Here is a 23892-nt window from a genome sequence, read left to right as displayed (position 1 = left end):
TGCTGTGTACATGTAAAGTAAAGAAAAGTAATCCCCTGTGCTATGGCCATTTTGTCTAAAATAATGTTATCAGGGTGTGCAGCACACTCTCTTTTAATGGGCTACTGCCTGTGTGGAGCTGTCATCACTCCACTCTGCAGTTGTTTAACAATGGTTATGGCTAAGTATCCACTCTCCTTTGTAATGGCAACCACGTTTTTGCAAGCAGAGGCACAATGCTTTTAAAGAATGGATGTTAAGAAAGAATGGGTGGGGGGTGTAACTTTAGTTTGAAAATAGTATCAACATCAAAGCTATGATCTCACAACAATTATCTTTAAACCTTAAAAAAAATGGTATAAGGCAATGAAAATGATTAGTGCTTTATCTAACCAGAAGAGGCTGCTGTGGAGCAACACTACAGTAGCTGTGTTAAAGTAGCAGTTGCTGTCAGCAGACCTGAGCTATGAATTACCCAAATTGCTTTTCCTCATTACCTGTTTTTGCTGTTTCCTCTCGATTCTAGGTCTCAGCTATTCACCCTATACATACATCATGTTTCCTAAAACCCCATTAGCAAACAGCAACATAAGCCCTACCACTACTAATAAAAAAACTACTGCCAGCCCCACTAACGCCGCACTCGGGTTCATAGACCAGCTGCTGAACAAGATTCCCTGTGAGTAAACCTGTAACCGCACACACCTCTCCCACCACTCATTCTCCCCCACCCCCACCACACCTCTCCCACCTCTCCCTCCACCTCCCTTTCCACCCCCTCCACCTCCCTCTTCCTCCTCCACCCTTCTCCTCCACCCCCCCCCCCCCATACTCTCCTGAGTGGGCACCCCTACGCTGCCCCCCATCTGTCCCACTTTCAACAGACATGGCCGGGTAGAGCGGCCTGCCTGCCCGGGCACCTGTTTCCATGTGTCATATCTAATTACACTCCAAGCGCACATTTCTTAGCTCTCCATTTTCACTTGTTATATACGTTTATATCTCCTTCATCCGGTTGGCTGTGCTCTTGCTGCATGATTCAGATGTGTGAGACAACTTGACTACACTGACTCTCAGGACTCGGCAGCTAGGGGCTGCTGCTGTCAAATAAATGCAAGGCAAATGTGTTGAAATAGCTCTCCATTTCTACTTGTTACAAGTTTCTCTCTCCTTAATCTTGCTGGCTGTGCTCTTGCCTCATGCTTCAGAAGTGTGTCATAATGAGACAAACTGCTGTCTTTTTTTGTCTCACGCAGTGCCAAGATGGGCTATTTACATCATCTTTACCGTCATCGTCTTGCTGATTTTGGTGTGTATTATTTGGGTCTGTGTGAAATGCTGTTGCAAGAGCAAGAAAGAGAGAAAGAACAAGCCGGACCATCAGATCAATCTACAAGGGGTGACTGGTTCCACGACTACATCGCTAGTAAGTAAAGGTAGAAGTAGCAGTAGCTTGGTCTTGGTGGGATAACGCAGAGCGTCTGCCCCATTCTATCCATTTCTTCTTGCTTGGATTGGTCGCCGTTGTGGAGGAGTGAAGTAGAGGTGTAGCCTTAGCTCCTTATGTATGCTAGGATGGGCCATTGCTTGAGGGATTGGTTGTCTAGCCGGTGAATGAGATCGGCTGGTTCAAGCTATGACAGTGTTCTTGATGGGCAGGTCCAACCTGGCTCGGATGATGCAGACTATGGCTCAGCTAAAAACCGGGGAAGACTACTCTACTCTCTGGAATACAAGGCACAAGAGGTTAGTTAGTCGTTTGAACTTGTAACTTTATCAAAACACTGTAGCCACCACAAGCCATAGAACCAGAGTTCCCATTTGATCACAGATTAAACAAGATACACTACAGGACCAAAAGTATGTGGACACCTGCTCGTTGAACGTCTCATTCCAAAATCATGGGCATTAATATGGAGTTGGTCTCCACTTTGCTGCTATAACAGCCTCCACTCTTATGGGAAGGCTTTCCATTAGATGTTGGAACATTGCTGCGGGGACTTGCTTCCATTCAGCCACAAGCGCATTAGTGAGGTCGGCACTGATATTGGGCGATTAGGCCTGGCAGAGAACGCATTTTCACTGCTCCAGAGTCCAATGGCGGCGAGCTCTACACCACTCCAGCTGCCGCTTGGCATTGCGCATGGTGATCTTAGGCTTGTGTGCGGCTGCTCAGCCATGGAAACCCATTTCATGAAGCTCCTGATGAACAGTTCTTGTGCTGACGTTGCTTTCAGAGGCAGTTTGGAACTCGGTAGCGAGTGTTGCAACCGAGGACAGACGATTTGTAAGCGCTACGCGCTTCAGCACTCGGCGGTCCCGTTCTATGAGCTTGTGTGGCCTACCACTTTGCGGCTGAGCCGTTGTTGCTCCTAGAGGTTTCCACTTCACAATAACAGCACTTACAGTTGACCGGGGCAGCTCTAGCAGGGCAGAAATTTGTTGGAAAGGTAGCCTCCTATGACGGTGCCACGTTGAAAGTCACTGAGCTCTACAATAAGGCCATTTTACTGCCAATGTTTATCTATGGAGATTGCATGGCGGTGCTCGATTTTATACACCTGGCTGAAATATCCGAATCATCTAATTTGAAGGGGTGTCCACATACTTTTTTATATACTGTATAGTGTATGAATTATCACACAAATGAAGAGAGAAATGTCAGATTTTTCAAAATGTCACTTAAGTTTACTTCAGTGTGTCTTAATTTTTCTACCATACAGCAGTTGGAATTACAGTAATCTTGCATGTGTGTGTGGCCCTTTATCTTCCTCTACTGTCTTTGACTATCCTGCCATCTCTCATCCCCTGCAGCTGACCGTGGGGATTAAACAGGCTGCAGCGCTGCCAGCTATGGACCTGGGTGGCACCTCTGACCCCTATATTAAAGTCTACATCACCCCCAAAAAGTCCAAGACATTAGAGACTAAGGTCTACAGGAAAACCCTTAACCCCGTTTTCAATGAACACTTCAAATTTGAGGTATTAGAGGGATATTCCTACTGTATGTTTTATATGTTTAAGAGCTTTTTAGCCAGGCTACTGTATTATAAACAGTGTAACTGAGTCTGTTTCTGCACCACTCTTGACTCTTGTCTGACTATCTTGTGTCCAGATTGACAAAGCTGAGCTCAATGAGTCCACCATAGTCATGAAGGTGTTCGACTTCGATAGGTTCTCTAAACACGACATCATTGGGGAGCTGAGGCTGCAGCTCGGAACCATCGACTGGAACCATGTGATCGAGGAGTGGAAAGACCTTAGTGAACCCTCCAAGTCTGAGGTTAGGATGTGACTTGATTTTTGGACCTAAATGGACCGGTCATAATGCTGATACAAGAACAGGAAGCAAAATGTGTAATTGTAGTCTACCTCTGGAATTTGAATATCACAAAGTTCTAAAATCCAGCAGTAGGCCTAATTTTCCTTGAAATACTATATGCCTACATACTGTATTTCCACCTGGTTGTTAATGTCGTTTCTGGTTACCTTCTGTGATTACAGGATATAATTCTGGGGGAGATCTGCTTCTCGTTGCGTTACGTCCCCACCACCAGCAAACTGACTGTTGTCATCCTGGAAGCCAAGAACCTAAAGAGTATGGATGTAGGGGGCTCATCAGGTAGGTCCAAGCCCTGGCTCTCTGAGAGGAAGACTGAATGGTTGATTTTGTGAAGAGGCTAGTTAGGATTAGCCTGGAATCCAGACCGGATTTGTGCTGAAATTCCACTCCTTGTACTCAGTGTCATATGCCAAACATATGACATGGAGTAACAAGGAGTGGACTGTTACAAAACAGGTCTGGATTCCAGGCTAAGTTATGAATATGACAAATAATACTACATTATTATTGTGGCCAGTTTTGATTATTACAAATAATACTGGATGCTCAAACTACATTCTACTGTCATTCATGTACACTGTAGATCCCTATGTAAAAGTGCAGCTAGCTCTGGACAAGAAGAAGTGGAAGAGAAAGAAGACGTCTGTTAAAAAGTGCACACAAAATCCCTACTTCAACGAATCTTTTACATTCGTGGTGTCTTTTGAACAAATTCAAGTAAGTATGATCGTATCTCAGAATATGGCTAAGATTAGGCCTTTTTGGCTCTCCAGCCAGTTACAAACTCAGCTGCCTGCATGTTATGGAGCTCCAAGAAAGAGGCCATCCCTTTACAATCCATTGTTATATTTTGTCAAAAAAAATTTAAAGCGCCAATCTGCGATTTGTATATCAATTTTTGGACTTTTTAATGAATGCACTGTAACGGAAAACTGCAATTTATTCGGTAATTTATGTTATTATCAACAGTAAAATACTTTGAAACTTTTTACCGCAGCATACTATAAATTATGGTGCATTGTGCGAAAATGTTGTGAGCGGGGAAATAATTGCTGTATTTCGAATGGTATTCCATTCCATCCCATAGAATACCTTCCCAAGTTCTCTCACGTCACCCCCCTCCTCCGCACACTCCACTGGCTTCCAGTTGAAGCTCGCATCCGTTACAAGACCATGGTGCTTGCCTATGGAGCAGTGAGGGGAACGGCACCTCTGTACCTTCGGGCTCTGATCAGTCCCTACACCCAAACGAGGGCATTGCGTTCATCCACCTCTGGCCTGCTGGCTCCCCTTCCTCTGCGGAAGCATAGTTCCCGCTCAGCCCAGTCAAAACTGTTCGCTGCTCTGGCACCCCAATGGTGGAACAAGCTCCCTCACGACGCCAGGACAGCGGAGTCACTCACCACCTTCCGGAGACATTTGAAACCCCACCTCTTTAAGGAATACCTGGGATAGGATAAAGTAATCCTTCTACCCCCCCCCCCCCCCCAAAATTGTAAAGTGGTTATCCCACTGGCTATAGGGTGAATGCACCAATTTGTGAGTCGCTCTGGATAAGAGCGTCTGCTAAATGACGTAAATGTGCCCTTGAGCAAGGCACTTAACCCTAATTGCTCCTGTAAGTCGCTCTGGATAAGAGCGTCTGCTAAATAACTAAAATGTAAATGTAAATACAGTACCGTACCGTACCATGCCTTTGGAGCGGCAAAAACCTTTTTATCACTAGTGGGTGCATTCTATTGTTGTTTCTGGCTCATTATTATATTTTGAGTCGTCCCTTGTAAGAGGCTATAATTTGATGCACCCATAAGTGAGAATGTGGTTATAGTGCCCTATCAATTTAAAATGTATAGGGGTCAGATTGGAGTGGCAGCAGTCTTAAACCTTAAAGGGGGGCTGAACTTCCTGATTTAGCCTCAGTTTCAATTCTCCTAATTCGGAAATGCGACTGAGAACGGGATTTGTGTCTTGGAGGCGTGCTTTGATATGGATATCTCTGATGTGGGTATCTCGTGAGAAGCGTTTGTACTTTCACTCTGCAAAACAGTATATAGTTACAATAACTCACCTTTCTAGATAACTTCAAACAGTTTAACCAGGTCTTGTGTTTGGAAGTAGCCTAGACTAGCTACCAAGCCAGCCAACTTCTTTCGCCAATTAGCTTCAGCCGCTGGTGTGCGACCCATGTTTGGATAGCCTATCTGAGGGTATAGTTAGGGACCGTCAATAAATTACACAATGTAAATGGGACAATATTTTCATGTTGCACATCTTTTAGTTGTCTCATTAAATGCTTTAAATATTTGCATATTAATTTCTACAATTTATAATTGGTTTGAGGTTTTTAAGTCATTGAAATTTGGAGCAAATGACGTTTTAAAATATTGTCCCCTGTACGTTGTGTAACTGACTGATGGTCCCTAACACAATAGGTTGGGGCCCCTTAATTGGGGAGGACGGGCTCATAGTAATGGCTGGAATGGAGTCAATGGAATGGTATCGAACTCATCAAACACATGGTTTCCATGAGACTGACTTTATGATCAAAATTATCCTATTTACATTTTGTAGTCAATTTTGACACTAGAATACATCTTTCTGACTAATATCGATGCCACATAGGCCATTTTCTATCAGAGAAGTTGTTTATTGGCTTCAGTTGCTCTTTAAATGTTTGAGCATTTTTCCATTTCCTTTTGGTCCGTTTTGCCCTGTAGTCACTGCCAGTTGACTAGTCTATAAAGTCTATAAAGGTCCAATGCAGTCTATAAAGGTCCAATGCATCCGTTTTTATGTCAATATCAAATAATTTCTGGGTAACAATTAAGTACCTTACTGTAATTGTTTTAAATGAAAATGGTAAAAAAAATACACAAAATAGCTTCTTAGCAAATTCTTCTCAAGCAAGAATTTTGCTAGGACTGTCTGAGAGTGGTCTGAGTAGGGAGGTGAAAACTGAAAACTAGCTGTTATTGGCAGAGAGGTTTGGAACTCTCTTTCCTATTGGTCTATCAACTAATTTACCACCTGGTGATGTCACTAGGCAAGCCAAAAATCCATCCCACCAAAACAAGCTGAAATTTCAGGTGGTCTTTTCAAACAGCTCTTACACTAAAATAGCATTATCATATTTTTCACTATTTCACTGTATTATTCCAACCTCATAGCATGGATATATATATAAAACACAGAGAAATCCAGTTTTTGACTGCACTGGGCCTTTAAGGCCTCTAGAAGTGCAAATGACATAAAACACCAAATATTCATTAATATGCTGTAATGTGTAACACTTTACCTAGCAGCCAACCTGCTTGCACCAATCCCTTGTAATTACAGTAAAATACTGTGAAATTCAAACCCCTCCCTCAATGAATTTCATTCATCCATTAATTATTTCAGATTACGGTAACATGTCCTTTTTTCTTCTCAGTATAATATAGTCAACTTTACCGTACTGTACTGTGTGTCTATCACAGTACTTGCTTTGATACCGTATTTATAGTAGAGTAGGTGTACTGTAATATGAAATACAGAATTTTACTTGCCATTGAGCTGCCGGTAAATTACTGTCAAATTAACGGCAACCCCTTTACAGTGTGATATACTGTATACCCATTCATTCTTAAAGAATATAACTTAGCAATGCCTCATGAGCTGAGTTCAACTGTCGTGCCCCATCAGAACCCAAAATACACTGAGTATACAAAACATTAGTATTGAGTTGCACCCCCTTTTGCCCTCAGGACAGCCTCAATTCATCGGGGCATGGACTCTACAAGGTGTTGAAAGCATACCACAGGGATGCTGGCCCATGTTTACTCCAATGCTTCCCACACTTTTGTCAAGTTGGCTGGATGTCCTTTGGGTGGTGGACCATTCTTGATACACACGGGAAACTGTTGAGCTTAAAAAACCCAGCAGCGTTGCACTTCTTGACACACTTACGTCGGTGCACCTGGCACCTAATACCATACTCTGTTCAAAGGCACTTAAACATTTTGTCTTGCCCATTCACCCTGTGAATGGCACACATACACAATCCATGTCTCAAATGTCTCAAGGCTTAAAAATCCTTCTTTAACCTGTCTCCTCCCCTTCATCTACACTGATTGAAGTGGATTTAAGTGACATCAATACAGGATCATAGCTTTCACCTGGATTCACCTGGTCAGTCTATGTCATGGAAAGACCAGGTGTTCCTAATGTTTTGTACACAGTGTATCAGCTTGTTTTACTCCACAATTTGTAAGCAATGTAACTGTAAACAAAACCGTATAGCGTCAAAGCATGGTTAATCTATCATTTTCATATCATGGATGGTCAGTCCTTGCATCCATAGCTCTGTCTATACATTTGAGAGTGGTTACATTTTTCCAACCCCATTCCTCAACTGTTTACAAAAAACAATATTGTTTGTACTGCAGATTGCCCCTTTAAACAAAAAGGTGATGGGACCTCCTCTGTAGAAGTACAGTTTGCAGTGACTGTTCTCTGCTGTTGCTCCCTCCCTCCAGAAGGTTCAGCTGGTGATTTCCGTGTGGGACCATGACAAGTTTACCAGGAACGATGCTATTGGGAAGATCTTCCTGGGTTGTGATGCTGCAGGGAACCAGCTGAGGCACTGGGCAGACATGCTGTCCAACCCCCGTAAGCCTGTGGCCCAGTGGCACAACCTGTTTTCCAGCGAACAGGTGGACTCCACCCTCGACCTCAAACACTCAGTCAGGATCCCCTTCATTAATAAGAACTTTTGAGAAAACTTAGACTCACTTGCCAGACTCATGGCACTTCAGCGGTTGTGGGAAGAGGCTAGAAAGAAATCCTCTTCAGTGGCCTGACATAACCAGCTTCCGTCCTCTACTTCAATAAGCTAATAGCAGCTTGGAGGCTCTTGCACTTTTAAACGCTGAAAAATATTCCAATATGTATGCTGGACATTCAGATTTTAATAGTTGATGTATATGCTGCAATTTTTATAGACATTTCATGAAATAAATCCGTGATAGGTCCAACTATTTTCTATGTAGCCCATTGATTATTGGTTTTATAATCAAGCTGAATATAGCATTACAGTCAAACTTGAATGCTGCACATACAGTATGACTAGCATACAAAAAGACCCCATGTTGATTTTAAGATTGTGTTCATTTCAAATGTCATTACTATACTGAACAAAAATATAAACGCAACATACACCAATTTCAACAATTTTACTGAGTTACAGTTCATATAACGAAATCAGTCAATTGAAATAAATGCATTAGGCCCTAATCTATGGATTTCACATGACTGGGAAGGGGCGCCGCCATGGGTGGGTCTGGGAGAGCATAGGCCCACCCACTTGGGAGCCAGGCACACCCACTGGGAAGCCAGGCCCAGCCAATCAGAATGAGTTTTTCCCTACAAAATGGCTTTATTACGGACATAAACACTCCCTAGTATCATCAGCTGTCCGGGTGGCTGGTGTCAGATGATCCTGCAGGTGAAGAAGCCGGATGTGGAGGTCCTGGGCTGGCGTGGTTATACGTGGTCTGTGGTTGTGAGGCCGGTTGAACGTACTGCCAAATTCTTGAAAACGATTACGGTAGAGAAATGTACATTCAATTTTCTGGCAACAGATCTGGTGGACATTCCTGCAGCCAATTGCACACTCCCTCAAAACTTGAGACATCTGTGGCATTGTGTTGTGTGACAAAACTGCACATTTTATAGTGGCCTTTTATTGTCCCCAGCACAAGGTGCACCTGTGTAATGATCATGCTGTTTAATCAGCTTCTTGATATGCCACACCTGTCAGTTGGATGGATTATCTTGGCAAAGGAGAAATTATCACTAACAGGGATGTAAACAAATGTGTGCACAACATTTGAGAAAAATAAGCTTTTTGTGCATATGGAACATTTCTGGGATCTTTTATTTCAGCTCATGAAACATGGGACCAACACTTTACATGTTGTGTTTATATTTTTGTTCAGTATATTTGTCTCAATTGTAGAACAAATGTCATAGTGCCTGCCTCAAGCTATTCAACAAACACTGCCCCTATATGGAAATACTCGAATACTCTTTATTGATGGAAATATGCAATAAATCCATGTATGGCTTCTCATTTCCGCAAGGCATCTAATTGACTGTTTCTGATCGAATTTCAGGTGATAATATCATATGCCCTACCTTGGCTCAAATAACCTGAGTTCAGCAGCCTCCTCTCCCCAGTGACACAGGGTTGGGACAGTGGGAAATCAGGGAGCCACAGCAGTGTCAGCCCATAGGACCTTTTGATACCTCATTAACATGGATCCATATGGGAGGGATGAAAACAACAGATCAAGGGCTTGGAGTCTCAGCCAGAGATGGTTTATAATGTTCATACAGACTTTGTCTCAGCATCATCAGCACCTACTGTACACAGGTTCATTAAAACCTCCTAATAAGGAGCTGGTTTTACATTTACATTTTAAATTTTTGTCATTTAGCAGACGCTCTTATCCAGAGCAACTTACAGTTAGTGAGTGCATACATAATTTAATTTAATTTATTTTAAAAAATCATACTGGCCCCCCGTGGGAATAATGGCTTTACTGGGATATTGCTTACAGCTCTCACAGGTCATCAGGTGTAACACATTGAATAGTATGACAGAAGGAAATAAGTTATTTTTTTGGTCAGACATACCCTCAATACAATAATATTGCAACAGATTTCGCAATATTGCAACACATTACATTTTGTGTGTAACTCAGAAATGTTTTGACTTTAAATCATGGTACTTCGCTTGAACTGGGTTGTAGTCATGCTAGATATCACAGAGTCGGTCTGACAGTTGAATTCGAAGAAGAAGCTATGACTATAAGAGGAAATATAACTCAATAAGGATTCAAAGAAAATGTCCTCAATTTCCAAAAGTTTTTTATAGGAAATTAAATGGACTTTCAATCATTTCCATTTAAAATGTTTAATTGGAAATCAAATAAAAAATTATCTGAATCCTCTGAATGATTCTGGTGAATTGTTGCTACTTCCTGGAAAGAGATGAATGGATGACTAGTGTATGTGAGTGCAGAACTTCAGATATGTTCCTAGAACCTGAGTATCTAAGTGATCCAGCAGCAGAACCAAAACAAAGGTCATGACTCACGCTGCTGTCTATTCAGTCTGCTCTGATCCTTTTTCTGATCCGCTCTGGCCCATCCATGTTCACTGTCCTGCGACACATGTGAGACATCAACTTTTCAAAGCACTGGTAGTGCTGCTCATCTTTCATTTTAGCTTTAAGTAGGGAGGGAAATTCTCTACGATGACAATTGGTATATTTAGCTAGCTACCTAGACAATGTTGATTGATAGACACAGGGTGTCAGCTGCCATTATCAACACTGATATTGGATAGCACTGGAAAATGTTGAGACCAATGTTGATCCTCAGCATCCTCTTTAGTTAAAAAAGAAAATGGAAACCATGGAAAAATTTAGCAAAGTCCTTAATATCACCTAAGTTGATTGATAGAAAAGTTTTCCCAAACAGAATGGAAAGACAGGTAGGTATTATTCATGAATATCACGAGCTCTCAAAAACCCTTCTCCGTATGTAGGGTTTTCAGCCATTACATTCGCCCACATTTGGCTATGTGTAAACTACAATTCTTACGCTTTGTTTTAACATTTAGAAACGTCAATAATCATCACTTTCGAAATGGTTATCAAAACATATGCTGATATGCCCCTTATCTTTCCTGTCAGCGAGAAAAAATATTTCAAATAAGAAAGATACACTTACTGTAGCAGTTTTGCACAGATCCATACCGTGTGTGCCTCCATTTGACGAACTGCACTTCCTTCCCAGTTAGCTTACACGCAGGTGTTCGGAGCATGCTAGATAGCTAATTAGCACAGGTAGCGGCCTATCTCTTCCGTCTATCTTGACTTCCGTAAACAAACGCTGTAACATGGAGATATGGCTGTGTGGGAACACTAACCCTGACCCTATAAAGGTGTGTATCAATGTAACCTTTTGTTTTTTGAAAATAATTTCTCACTGATATGAAAGATAAGGTCCTTATGCTTCCAAAACCATACTGCAAGCGATGCGTGTTAATGTTCTAGACCGTGCGTCGGGGATCTTAACAAAACTCCCCCATACAGAAGATGCCTTTGTCCAACGAGTCTTATGTGTAATGTAATGGAACTGAGAGTCATGATCAAGGGTTGCACTTGCAGTAATGTACTACAGATAATGTTGGTTAGCTAGTCATTGTGTATGAATGAATGGTAAATGACACAGATGGAACTGAAAAGATCAATGTTCTTTCATTCACAGGCATGATTGCTAAGCATCTTCACAACACATTCAGACTTCAACATAGTTTGCATATACAGTCCATCACTTGCTCAGAATATGCCACTGGTAAGAAAACATTTGACCTTTTACCCTTTCTTATCCTGGTAATATTTCAATGTTGACTCCTGTTTGAGCACTGCATCATAAATATTGGGTTTTAGCCTATAACAATCTGTTTTTGGCACTATGCATTAGCTACAGTACATCTAGTGTCTAATGTGGCGATGCTTTCCATTGTGTACAGCATAGCCACACACATCTACATAGAAATTACTCTGCCGATTGTCCGTGGGGGTGGTCCTTCAGCTCTTCGAAATTTGAGAAAAAATATCCACTGGAAAGTGTTAATAAACTTACTTCAAAACGTGGGTCTCTGTGTGTGGCAATCAAGATGTTTGCTCATGACCTAAGGCACGTGCACAAGACGGAAGTACATGCATGCGATGCATGCATACGAGGGAAGAACGACTGCTCCCTCTCATTGAAGCCACAAGGTGTTCAAGGCCAACCGCGGTACTGCAGGCATTGTAAGCAGAAAACAGGTTCCCCCATTATAGTGAATGGAAAAGTGGCAATTTTCGTGGTCAATCTTCGTGTAATAAATAATTTGAAGACAATCATGGTATCAATAATTACTTCTAATACACCAGATGTATGTCCTTAACTGTAGTTATTTTGCAATTACTGTGTCCAAAATACCACAGTCGACTGCACTTTTACTGCAGTTTCAAAACTGCAATATTTTCTTGTAAGGGTTGTTTCAGACTGTATAAAAATAATTGGTAGAGTATCAGTCTGATTTATTAGGCAACAGCATATCCAGAGGGTTCATTCTTATCATAACTAATCACATTTGACACATCCCTTGTCCTTTGTCAATCATGGATATCTGTGTTAATGTTTAGCCCCGTAGCAAGCAACATTTGGTCTGATATAACAGACTATCTAGTAGAATAGAAATGACAACGTTCACACAGTGGTTAAGCTATTGATATAATCTGAGTTGTCTTCTTGCTTGTGACCTGTACGCTCTTGTTGGCTGGCCCTCACTACATATTCGTCGCCAAACCCACTGGCTCCAGGTCATCTATAAATCACTGCTAGGCAAATCCCTGTCTTATCTTAGCTCACTGGTCACCATAGCAACACCCACCCGTAGTCTGCGCTCCAGCAGGTATATCTCACTGGTCATCCCCAAAGCCAACACCTCCTTTGGCCGCCATTCCTTCCAGTTCTCTGCTGCCAATGACTGGAACGAACTGCAAAAATCTCTGAAGCTGGAGACTCTTATCTCCCTCACTAACTTTAGGCGTCAGAGCAGCTTACTGATCACTGCACCTGTACACAGCCCACCTGTAATTAGCCCATCCAACTACCTCATCCCCATATTGTTATTTATTTAGCTAATTTGCACCCCAGTGTTACTATGAAATTGTAACTATTTTGCACTATGGCCTATTTATTGCCTTACCTCCATAATTTACTACATTCGCACACACTGTATATATTTTCTGTTGTATTTTTGACTTTATGTTTTGTTTACAACATATGTAACTCTGTGTTGTTGTTTTTATCGCACTGCTTTGCTTTATCTTGGTCAGGTCGCAGTTGTAAATGAGAACTTGTTCTCAACTGGCTTACCTGGTTAAATAAAGGTGAAATAATTAAAATAAAATAAAGAAAATACTGGTGGGTTTTCTCCTCAGTGACTGCTGTTAGCTATGTGGGTGGCTGTAGTACTGATATTGTAACAGTCAGTGGAGGAAAAAGTACCCAATTGTCATACTTGAGTAAAAGTAAAGATACCTTCATAGAAAATGACTCAAGTAAAAGAGAAAGTCACCCAGTAAAATACTATTTGAGTAAAAGTCTAAAAGTATTTGGTTTTAAATATACTTAAGTTAAACGTAATTGCCAAAATATACTTGTATCAAAAGTAAAAGTATAAATCATTTCACATTCCTTATATTAAGCAAACCAGACGGCAAGATAAAAAATTAAAATAAATTATGGATCGCCAGGGGCACACTCCAACACTCAGACATAATTAAAAAACTAAGCCTTTGTGTTTAGTGAGTCCGCCAGATCAGAGGCAGTAGGGATGACCAGAGATGTTCTCTTCATAAGTGTGTGAATTGGACCATTTTCCTTTCCTGCTAAGCATTCGAAATGTATCGAGTACTTTTGGTTGTCAGGGAAAATGTATGGAGTAGAAAGTACATCATTTTCTTTAGGAATGTAGTGAAGTAAGAGTAAAAGTTGTCAAACATATAAATAGTAAAATAAAGTACAGATAAACGAAAAAACTACTTAAGTAGTACTTTAAAGTATTTTTACCTAAGTACTTTACACCACTGGTAACACTTTTGCTCCACTATGCGCGTGGTGTTGCTTTGCCATCAGAGTTGTGTCAATGTGACCTTCTACCTGCTACACAGAGCGTGCTGTTTTGAGAGCTGAGAGGAGCAGAGGGGAAGAGCGTATTTATTCTATTTCCCCTACTGTAATGTACCATATTCATCGATTATAGCTTTGGGCCAGTTTTACGCAAGTACTTATTAAATAGTTGCTAGTGGTTGTACAAAATGATCCTCTAATTACACAAGTTGCTTTGTTTACATTGTGAACGTAGTCAATGTAGCTAGCTAACTAGCTAGAGTTTACGCTAGCTACTAGCTTATTGACTTCATACATCTTAGTACAATAACCAGTGGTATAGTCAAGGCCATATGCAACCAAAATCAACTTCATTTCTCATTATTTCAATTCACAAGATAGAATGAATGTGTGCGTCAGCCATCCAGAATTTAACCTCTACAATTCTTGAGCTTGGACGCCACTATTGGACGTGACACAACCCGAGTGCAACACGGGCAGTATAGCAGCTTTCATTGATTTCAAAGGAAGCATTTACTCAATGGCTGATGGCAATGCCGGACGCCCGATGGCTATAATGTAGCAGGGCTGTAACTGTATATATGCTAACTGCATTCTATTGTTTTTGTTTATGTAGTATTTTAATGTATTGCTGACCTCCCAAAATGAATTTCCTTAAAAACTGACAGTTGTTGTATCATATGGTATCGTATCGTACTTAAATGTAGAGTCCTGCATCAGGTCGGATTCCCACGGTTCTCCTCCGGTGACCTGCAATAAAATCAGCTAGCGGTGGAAAAAACATTCTCTCAACCCGTGGGTCGTCTCACAGTTCAGAACAATTATATTATGGGTTTAAAAATGTTTTAAATCAAGATAGTAATTGATTTTAGAAAGCCAGGAGCTTGTTGTGTTGCGAATAAATAAATTAATCTTATTTGGCGGGTAACGGATACGCTCTCGGAACAATTCTATGTGGGTGGGTCAGGTTGCAGAGAAAACTCTGTCCTGATGTCGAGTATCGGATGGGGCTCGGAACTGATGTGGCCAGCGCCGGTTGGGTGCGGCTCCAAAAATCTGACCCATGCAGGACTCTACATCAGTGTGCTGTGTGTGTGTGTATGATACCGTTTGCGTCTGCCTGCAGATGGAGAAGGCCCACATTGCAGGAGCAGCCAGCAGCACAGGCTCTCTGGAGAGGGCCTCGTTGTCTTGTGCCTCTGGTTCCACCACGGCCTCCAGCTCTGGCCCCTTGGAGAACCTCACCAAGAGCAAGTCCTCTAGCCGCTTGTCCCTCTTCTCCCCTCCCTGGAACAGCAGCTCAGAGTCCAACTCCAACCCCCACTCCCACTCTGGCTCCAAGAAGCTGCGTAACTACAGCATTAGGGCGGTCACAGGTCTGGCCGGGGTAGGGGTGGGGTCTGGGGGCAGGGTGGGTCCACCAGACACGCAAGACACGCCCAAACAGAATGTCCCGGAACACTTTCAGTACTCTGAGCCCGTCATCTCCAAAGTGACGGACTACATCTTTGTGGGCAACCTGAACACGGCATACAATGGGCGCACAACATCGACAGTATCATCGACATGAGCAGCCTGCCGGGGGACCCCGGCCCCAGCCTCAGCCTTATCCCCTGCACCTGCTCCCAGGGCACCCGCCACAGCTGGTCCCGCCTCAAGGTGGACATCTGCGACGTGCCGGACGCGCTGGGCGAGGGCAGCTCGCCCTGAAGCGATGCTGCTTCGAGGACATCAACGAGTGCATCGAGGCGTCCACGGAAAAAAGGAAACGTGCTGGTTCACTGCCGTGACGGGTACTCCCTGGCTCCAACCTGTATCATCCAGTACCTCATGGTGAAACAGAATATGCGTCTGATCACGGCCTATGAGCTGCTGAGGGCCAAGTATCCCATCAACATCAGGGAGTGTCACCAGAACGTGCTGGTGAGCCTGGAGAGAGCTCTGCGTCCTGGAATCAACGTGGACCCGAGTGCTTCAAGCATGCCATCTCAAGGAAAGTGGCCTGGACTTGACCGGACTCCCTCCCCCTCCTCTCCACTCCACTCTCCCTGCAGTTTGGCACTCTTTATTTTTTAAATCTAATTGTGGCATTCAATGGATATTTTTCTATGGATTTTTTTTTTAAAGGCAGCATTACTTTCTGTCATAGTCAACTGGATATATTGATGTTGCCACTTACTTGCAAAACATGCAAGTTGATATTTTTTGCCCACTTATAGCCCTGTGAATTTATGACTTGATGATGTTTCTCCTGAAGAGGGAAGATATGAAATCTTTTACTGTATACAGGTGCTAAATATGGAAATAAAATTGTTATAGACCGTGAGTCAGGCGCAGGAGGGTAAATCACAGAATACAGAGTTTATTCCGTAGGAAACAGTTACGTTGGATAGTGTCAACAAAATACAGGCACGGGGAACAATAGCCCCGGAAATACAAAGTACGGTAGCTCAACCGAGCTACACTCAACTCACAAATAACAATCACCCACAAGGACAAGGGGCCAGAGGGAACACGTATACACAAACTAATGAGGGGATATGAACCAGGTGTGTGTAATTGACAAGACAAGACAAATGGAATGATGATATATGGAGCGGCAGTGGCTAGTAAGCCGGTGACGACGAACGCTGAAACCTGCCCGAACAAGGAATGGAGGCAGCCTCGGCGGAAGTCGTGACAGTACCCCCCCCTTGACGCGCAGCTCCAGCAGCGAGCCGACCCCGGCCTCAGGGACGGCCATGAGGACGCGGAGCAGGGCGAGCTGGATGGCGACGGTGGAAATCCCACAACAGGGAGGGATCGAGGATATCCCTCACCGGGACCCAGCACTGTTCCTCCGGGCCGTACCCCTCCCACTCCATGAGGTACTGAAGGCCTCCCACCCGACGCCTCGAATCCAGGATGGAACGGACAGAGCACGCCGGGGCCCCCTCGATGTCCAGAGGAGATGGAGGGACCTCCCGCACCTCAGACTCCTGGAGCGTACCAGCCACCACCGGCCTGAGGAGAGACACATGTAACGAGGGGTTAATACGGTAATCAGGGGGAAGTAATAACCTATAGGTGACCTTGTTGATTCTCCTCAGGACTTTGAATGGCCCCACAAACCGCGGGCTCAGCTTCCGGCAGGGATTTGAAGGAGTCAGGCACAGGAGGGTAAATCACTGAATACAGAGTTTATTCTGTAGGAAACAGTTACGCTGGATAGTGTCAACAAAATACAGGCACACAGGGAACAATAGCCCCGGAAATACAAGGTACGGGTAGCTCAACTGAGCTACACTCAACTCACAAATAACAATCACCCACAAGGACAAGGGGCCAGAAGTTACCAGAATTTTGAACCCTAGGGCTTCCTAACCCTGACCCCATCACAGTATTATTAGCCTTATCCCAAACACTCAGGGCTAACACAGCCTCTGCTGTGGCCTGTCTGTCACCAGCCTCCACGATTTCTATAACCGGCACGACTTCACCTCTCCCTTTCTTCATTCCACCACCCCGGGGTCCTCCCCTACTGGTGCTCACTGGTGCTACATTTCCCTCGCGGTTTGCCTCTCCTCTCCTCCTTCCCTCCCATCTCCCTCATTCCCTGATTGCATGCTGAGGCTGCTGTCTTCACTAACTCATCTGTCCAACCCATTAGTGATGTGACGTCTACAAAGAGCCCTTTTTACATACAATTAGGCATTTGATATCATTACAACCCAACGTCCAAAGAAATAAGTCAAGTTATAGCGAAGTCTAGAACTGAACGGTACATGAGGTCACCAATCCCATATTTCTACTCATTGATTAATGAGTCACTTTAAGACCGCAGGACATTATTGATTTACATTTTTTTACTCTTATTTTTTATTTTATAATTCTTATCCATTATTATTTTCGTATGCACATTGAATTCAGTTTGTATTGACAGCTATATGATTGTAATAATATATATATTTTTAAACAACCCTTTGCCCATTGCAACACAGTGTTGGATTCAATGTAGTCTGGCTGTCTGAAAGAAACAGCTCCTAAGCTAACATCATACACTTTATCAAATCATACCATACTGTATATGGCACTACTTTCTTTTGTTTGGGATGAACACTTTTTTTCTCAGTGCTGTTCTCCGTTTAGGATGAACACTGCTCAGCGCCACCGCAACCTGGTAAGTTCTGGAAGAAAAGCCCAAGCATGATGTTGTTCGATACTGAACAAAAATATAAATGCAACATGCAACAATTTCAAAGAGTTACAGTTCATAGAAGAAAATCTGTCAATTGAAATAAATTCATTAGGCCCTAATCTATTGATTTAACATGACTGGGCAGGGGCACAGCCATGGGTGGACCTGGGAGGGCATACTGTAGGCCCACCCACTGGGGAGCCAGGCCCAGCTAATCAGAATGAGTTTGTCCCCCACAAAAGGGCTTTATTACAGACAGAAATACTCCTCAGCACCCCTCAGCACATTCAATTCACTGGTGACAGCTCTGTTGGACATTCCTGCAGTCAGTATGCCAATTGCACGCTCCCTCAAAACTTGAGACATCTGTGATATTGTGTTGTGTGACAAAACTGCACAATTTAGAGCAGTCTTTTATTGTCCCCAGCACAAGGTGCACCTGTGTAGTGATCATGCTTCTTGATATGTCACACCTGTCAGGTGGATGGATTATTTTGGCAAAGGAGAAATGTTCACTAACAGGGATGTAAACAAATTTGTGCACAACATTTGAGAGAAATAAGCTTTTTGTGCATAATGGGGGATTTCTGGGATCTTTTATTTCAGCTCATGAAACATGGAACCAAACCTTTACATGTTGCGTTTATATTTTTGTTCAGTATATATTGCATCACCATTAACTACTCACTGTTTCTCTACAGTAGCTTGCACTGTAGGCCACACTGTTGTTAGTTCTTGTTAATTAAAAGTATATGGTCACTTGATTAACAGCTTCCTGAATAGTCTCCTTCACTGTGCAGACAAAACAAATTCCCTGGGACCTTTTATCATGCCACACTTACACCTGCTGTCCCCTTAACTTTCATCACCCTCCTTTCCCTCTTTTCTTCTCCCTGCTTAAACTGGTGGTGGTACACGTCCATATCACACTGCCACTTCTTTGACATGTTTTTCTAAATCTCCCTATCAAACACACTAGCAACTCTAACCCAGTCTCTCAATTCTTCATCTAACTGGCAGTAGTAAAGCAAGATACCCACAACGAATCAAAAAGGAAGTATCAGACCACCACCTTCTACTGTACTAAATAAGGCTGTTGTTTAAAGGAAAGTGTGAAGAAGGGGGTAAGGTATAGTATTTCAGGTTCTCGCTTGCCAGCCTATTGGTCTGTGGATGAATTTACTTCCATAAACAGAAAGATTGGATTTCCTTGGCCATTGGGGAATGCAATATATACCATCTTATAATTCCATCTGCTGCTGCAGCCACTAGCCAGTCTCACCCATAGCCAGTCTCACCCACTAGCCAGTCTCTGCCTAAATCTGTCGCTCTCCTCTTCCTACTCAGCTCTTAGGTGAGAACTGCTCTTCTTTCAGCCTGCTCTACTGGTGAATTGCTTGGATTTATTCATTCCGTCGTTTTTTGTTTCCTAGTTTTCAAATCCGTTTGTGCTGGTTTATGTTAGGATTATATTTGGGGTTTTGGACTTAATGCAGCTTTGTTTGGACCTGGAGGTTTTTGTGGTGTTGCTTTCTAGAATTTTGTCGGAGTGGTTGTTTCAAGCAGATGTATTGCCCAAATGTTGATGATTACAGTATGTTTTTATGGAAGTACCATGCAAACATTTGTGAAGGAGATATCCAGCACTTTCTACATTATAGTATGTTGTGTCTCAGTTGTTCTAGACCTAGATATTGTTTATGGGGGCCGTTTGACATTGCTGATATCAACACCATGTCGATTTCTGAGGTAAAGAGGTAAACAGGACACCTTTAACTGATGGATTGCAGTGTGATACCCCCAGTGTTTATCTTGGTGTCAACACAAACTATTTTGATGTAACTAATACTTTAAAGATGATGGCTCGGCTGGAGTATCTCAAACTTGAGGATGGTTATGGTGGTGGTGATGGGAAGGCATGTACCGTGGTAAAGCAGCTACCACAGGTTGATGAATTGGGTTTGCATAATAAAGGAGATCATAGAGAATTATACCACGTTATCACAGAGGTGACATCAGTTATCACTTTTGTCCTGCCATTGTAATGTGATACAATGATTGTCAGGGTTTCTAAACATGTCTTTGTGTGCTGAAAGTAGTCAGTGTATTTTTATATCAATGTTTAATCAAGTGTGAAGTTAACTTCAAGCATTCAAGGCTGCATGTTGATAGTCCAAGGTTTTATGTATCTGTAATGATACAAACACTTGTCACAGAAATATTTTTTATCATATCTGTTGATACTTTTTAATATGCAATACCCTCATGTAATGTCTTTCAAAAGATTTGTACATATCGAAAGTACAACAAGAAGTGTTCCCTTTTGGTCAGGAGACCGCAGATCTCCATTTTATGTCTATTGTTGAGGAATTAGATATGTTTTTCACTGATAATAATGTCACTGAAGATGACCATGTTTGAAAGCTGTTTCCTTTTCAAATTTCCCCAGCTGATAAGCCTCTTTGATTTTTACTGAGGATAGTCAATGTCCAGGGCACCATCTGCCAAAGAAGAAGAGTCAAAGCCTCATCTAATCCTTTACGAAAGCACTGGGATTAACAAATTCACAATACATGTTTATAGGAGATTTAGGTTTAGCAGATTTATCCAGGGTCTTTTGTTGAGGTATTTGACATCAGTTCTGACCATAGGTGTTTAAACACCAACTCAAAGTAGTTATGTTAAGTCTTGAAGCACTGGAGTGGTCTCATTGTTCTGTTGCCTGCAGGGGAGCCCTTATTTCAGGTGGTGTGTAACATCTTGTCACGATCGTCTATGTCGTCTAAGTAAGACCAAGGCGCAGCGTGTCCAAGAAACATGACTTTAATATAGTAAAGCACGTAATACAAAACAAACGACGACTCACATGAAGTCCACGGTACACTGACCGAAACGGAACAAAAACCCACAACCCCAAGGTGAAAACACACAGTATAAATATGGCTCCCAATCAGAGATAACGAGCCGACAGCTGACACTCGTTACCTCCGATTGGGAGTCATTGACCAAACATAGAAAACAACAACCTAGACACCCAACATAGAACATAAACACATAGACTGCACACACCCTGGCTCAACATAATGAGTCCCAGAACCAGGGTGTGACACATCTCTGCCATCCCAGGGATGTTCTAGAGGGTAAGGTGGGCATCAACAGAGGTGGTATCGGGTTGTTGATAATCTCCCAGCCTTCCATTACGGAGCTTCTCAAGGATAACAGCTGGCCCTCATATCTTTAGCCTAATTTAGACCCTGCTGCTTTTTTCCAGGGCCAAATGGCCCTCACTTGTGTTGGTAGGCTATAGTGTTTCCCCTCAGTGGAACAATTATGCCAGAATGCACTGTATAGGGACATTCCAAGGTGACTCAACTCGGCATGACTTCTGCACGACCCTCCTTAAGAGATTCTGGAAGAGATTAATCTGTTTAGGTTAGGTGAACACAGTCATGTCTAGTTATTTTTGATATGTGGTCTCCTCCCACGTTCCATCAACAATAATCTGAACGGGAATTGAAAATACAAACAATTAGATAGTTCTAACTCTCATTAGAACATGTAAAAAGTTAAGCTCTTTAGCTATTGTAGTTATGTCACATACATTGACATAATATTGAATTATATTCTTGTTTTTGCCACTGTAAAACAAAACCAGGCAGTTTATAACAAAAAGTTGCCAAGTAAATCTAAAACTAATTCATGATACAGACAAGATTTGAAATGTCCCACTTTCAAGTACAAAAATTAGAAATATTTCTGCAGTGTTGGAAAATCTCTTATTGAAACAACAGGTAATTTCTCATTGGCAAGTAATTGTACTAAATTAGTTCGAAATGTATGTGAAACAATTAGTGGTGGGCACCAATATCGATAATTCAATATAATTTCGATATCGATATGAGAAAGGCATATCGTGATATATCGGTTTATCCTTGCTATTAACCTACAATTTATGTACATGACTGTTCCTGTAGGCACAATACTCTCTCACAGACCTTCTCACAGGCTATCAACTTGCTTGCTGATGGGCTTCTCATTGCATTCAAACTGGTTAGGTTGGTTAAGGCCTCCAAACCATTTACACCTGGCCCAATGGGCAATCAACAAGCAGTTGACTGGACTTCACAAAGCCTTTGAAGTGAACAGAAAATTAACACCGTTGCGATGATGCAGTGACATTCAGTGAGATTGGTGGTCGGGTAAGCACTGGCTATTATCAAAAACAGACTTACTCACAAATTTTGAAGTCTAAGTTCACCATACAACAGATGGCTCCAACAAGCAGTGGCATAGGCTATTAACCGAAATTGACAAACAATTTTCACCAAATGTACTGTAAATACCAATGTAACTCTACCCACATGTACATATTACCTCAACTACTTCAACTAGCCGGTGCCCCCGCACATTGACTATGCAACGGTACCCCCCTGTATATATAGCCTCCCTACTGTCACTTTATTTTACTGTATATATAGCCTCCCTACTGTCACTTTATTTTACTTCTGCTCTTTTTTTCTCAACACTTTTTTGTTGTTGTTTTATTCTTACTTTTTTGTTTAAAATAAATGCACTGTTGGTTAAGGGCTGTAAGTAAGCATTTCACTGTAATGTCTGCACCTGTTGTATTCGGCGCATGTGACCAATAAAATTTGATTTGATTTGATTTGATTTGAACTAAGGTACACAAGAGATAACCTCCGATGGCGGCATATTTGAGTTTCATACAACAAAATGACACACTGCTCAACACAGTTCAGCCATAGACCGATGTAGCATCCAGCTGCAACTGATAGGTGGTACTGAAATACCAATATATGGACACATTTCATCCAAATAATTCAACGCAAACTCCATAGCCTTTCACCATGGATATACTGTACATTTCTTCCAATGATCATGGCTATTCATTTTACATTTTTAACATTTAAGTCATTTAGCAGACATTCTTATCCAGAGCGACTTACAAATTGGTGCATTCAACTTAGGATAGCCAGTGGGACAACCACATCTTGATCACAATAAGTACATTTCTTTAAACAAGTCAGTGCTAGCAGGTGAAATAAGTCAGGTGTTATTTTAGACAAAAGACAGTGGTAGTAAAGGGGGGGGGGGGGGGGGGGTAGAAGGATTACTATTATACTATTCCAGGTATTCCTTAAAGAGGTAGGGTTTCAAGTGTCTCCGGAAGGTGGTCAGTGACTCCGCTGTCCTGGCGTCGTGGGGGAGCTTGTTCCACCATTGGGGTGCCAGAGCAGCGAATAGCTTTGACTGGGCTGAGCGGGAACTGTGCTTCTGTAGAGGTAGGGGGGCTAGCAGGCTAGAGGTGGATGAACGTAGTGCCCTCTTTGGGTGTAGGGTCTGATCAGAGCCTAAAGGTAAGGAGGTGCCTTTCCCCTCAAAGCTCCGTAGGCAAGCACCATGGTTTTGTAGTAGATGCGAGCTTCAACTGGAAGCCATTGAAGTGTGCGGGGAGCGGGGTGACGTGAGAGAACTTGGGAAGGTTGAACACCTGTGGTCTTCTGTAGCTCAATTGGTAGAGCATGGCGCTTGTAACGCCAGGGTAGTGGGTTCGATCCCCGGGACCACCCATACGTAAAAATGTATGCACACATGACTGTAAGTCGCTTTGGATAAAAGCGTCTGCTAAATGGCATATT

At 42.5% G+C, this 23892-nt stretch overlaps 1 protein-coding gene across 1 annotated transcript; it reads left to right on the top strand.

Moving 5' to 3' along the window:
• Positions 1-534: 534 nt before the first annotated feature.
• LOC311135363 (synaptotagmin-1-like) lies at positions 535-8076 on the top strand (the record flags this gene model as incomplete). The annotated part of the gene is made up of 8 exons (XM_084169305.1): positions 535-658; positions 1236-1405; positions 1639-1725; positions 2794-2961; positions 3095-3262; positions 3484-3601; positions 3906-4039; positions 7837-8076. The coding sequence occupies 8 exons, from the start codon at positions 535-537 to the stop codon at positions 8074-8076; spliced, it is 1209 nt and encodes a 402-aa protein (XP_084025431.1).
• Positions 8077-23892: the final 15816 nt, after the last annotated feature.

The sequence above is a fragment of the Coregonus lavaretus genome, assembly GCF_964263955.1.
Source record: "Coregonus lavaretus genome assembly, chromosome: 9".
Lineage (NCBI taxonomy): Eukaryota > Metazoa > Chordata > Actinopteri > Salmoniformes > Salmonidae > Coregonus > Coregonus lavaretus.
Note: the sequence above shows the minus strand (reverse complement) of the source record. Positions and strands in the feature narration are given on the sequence as shown.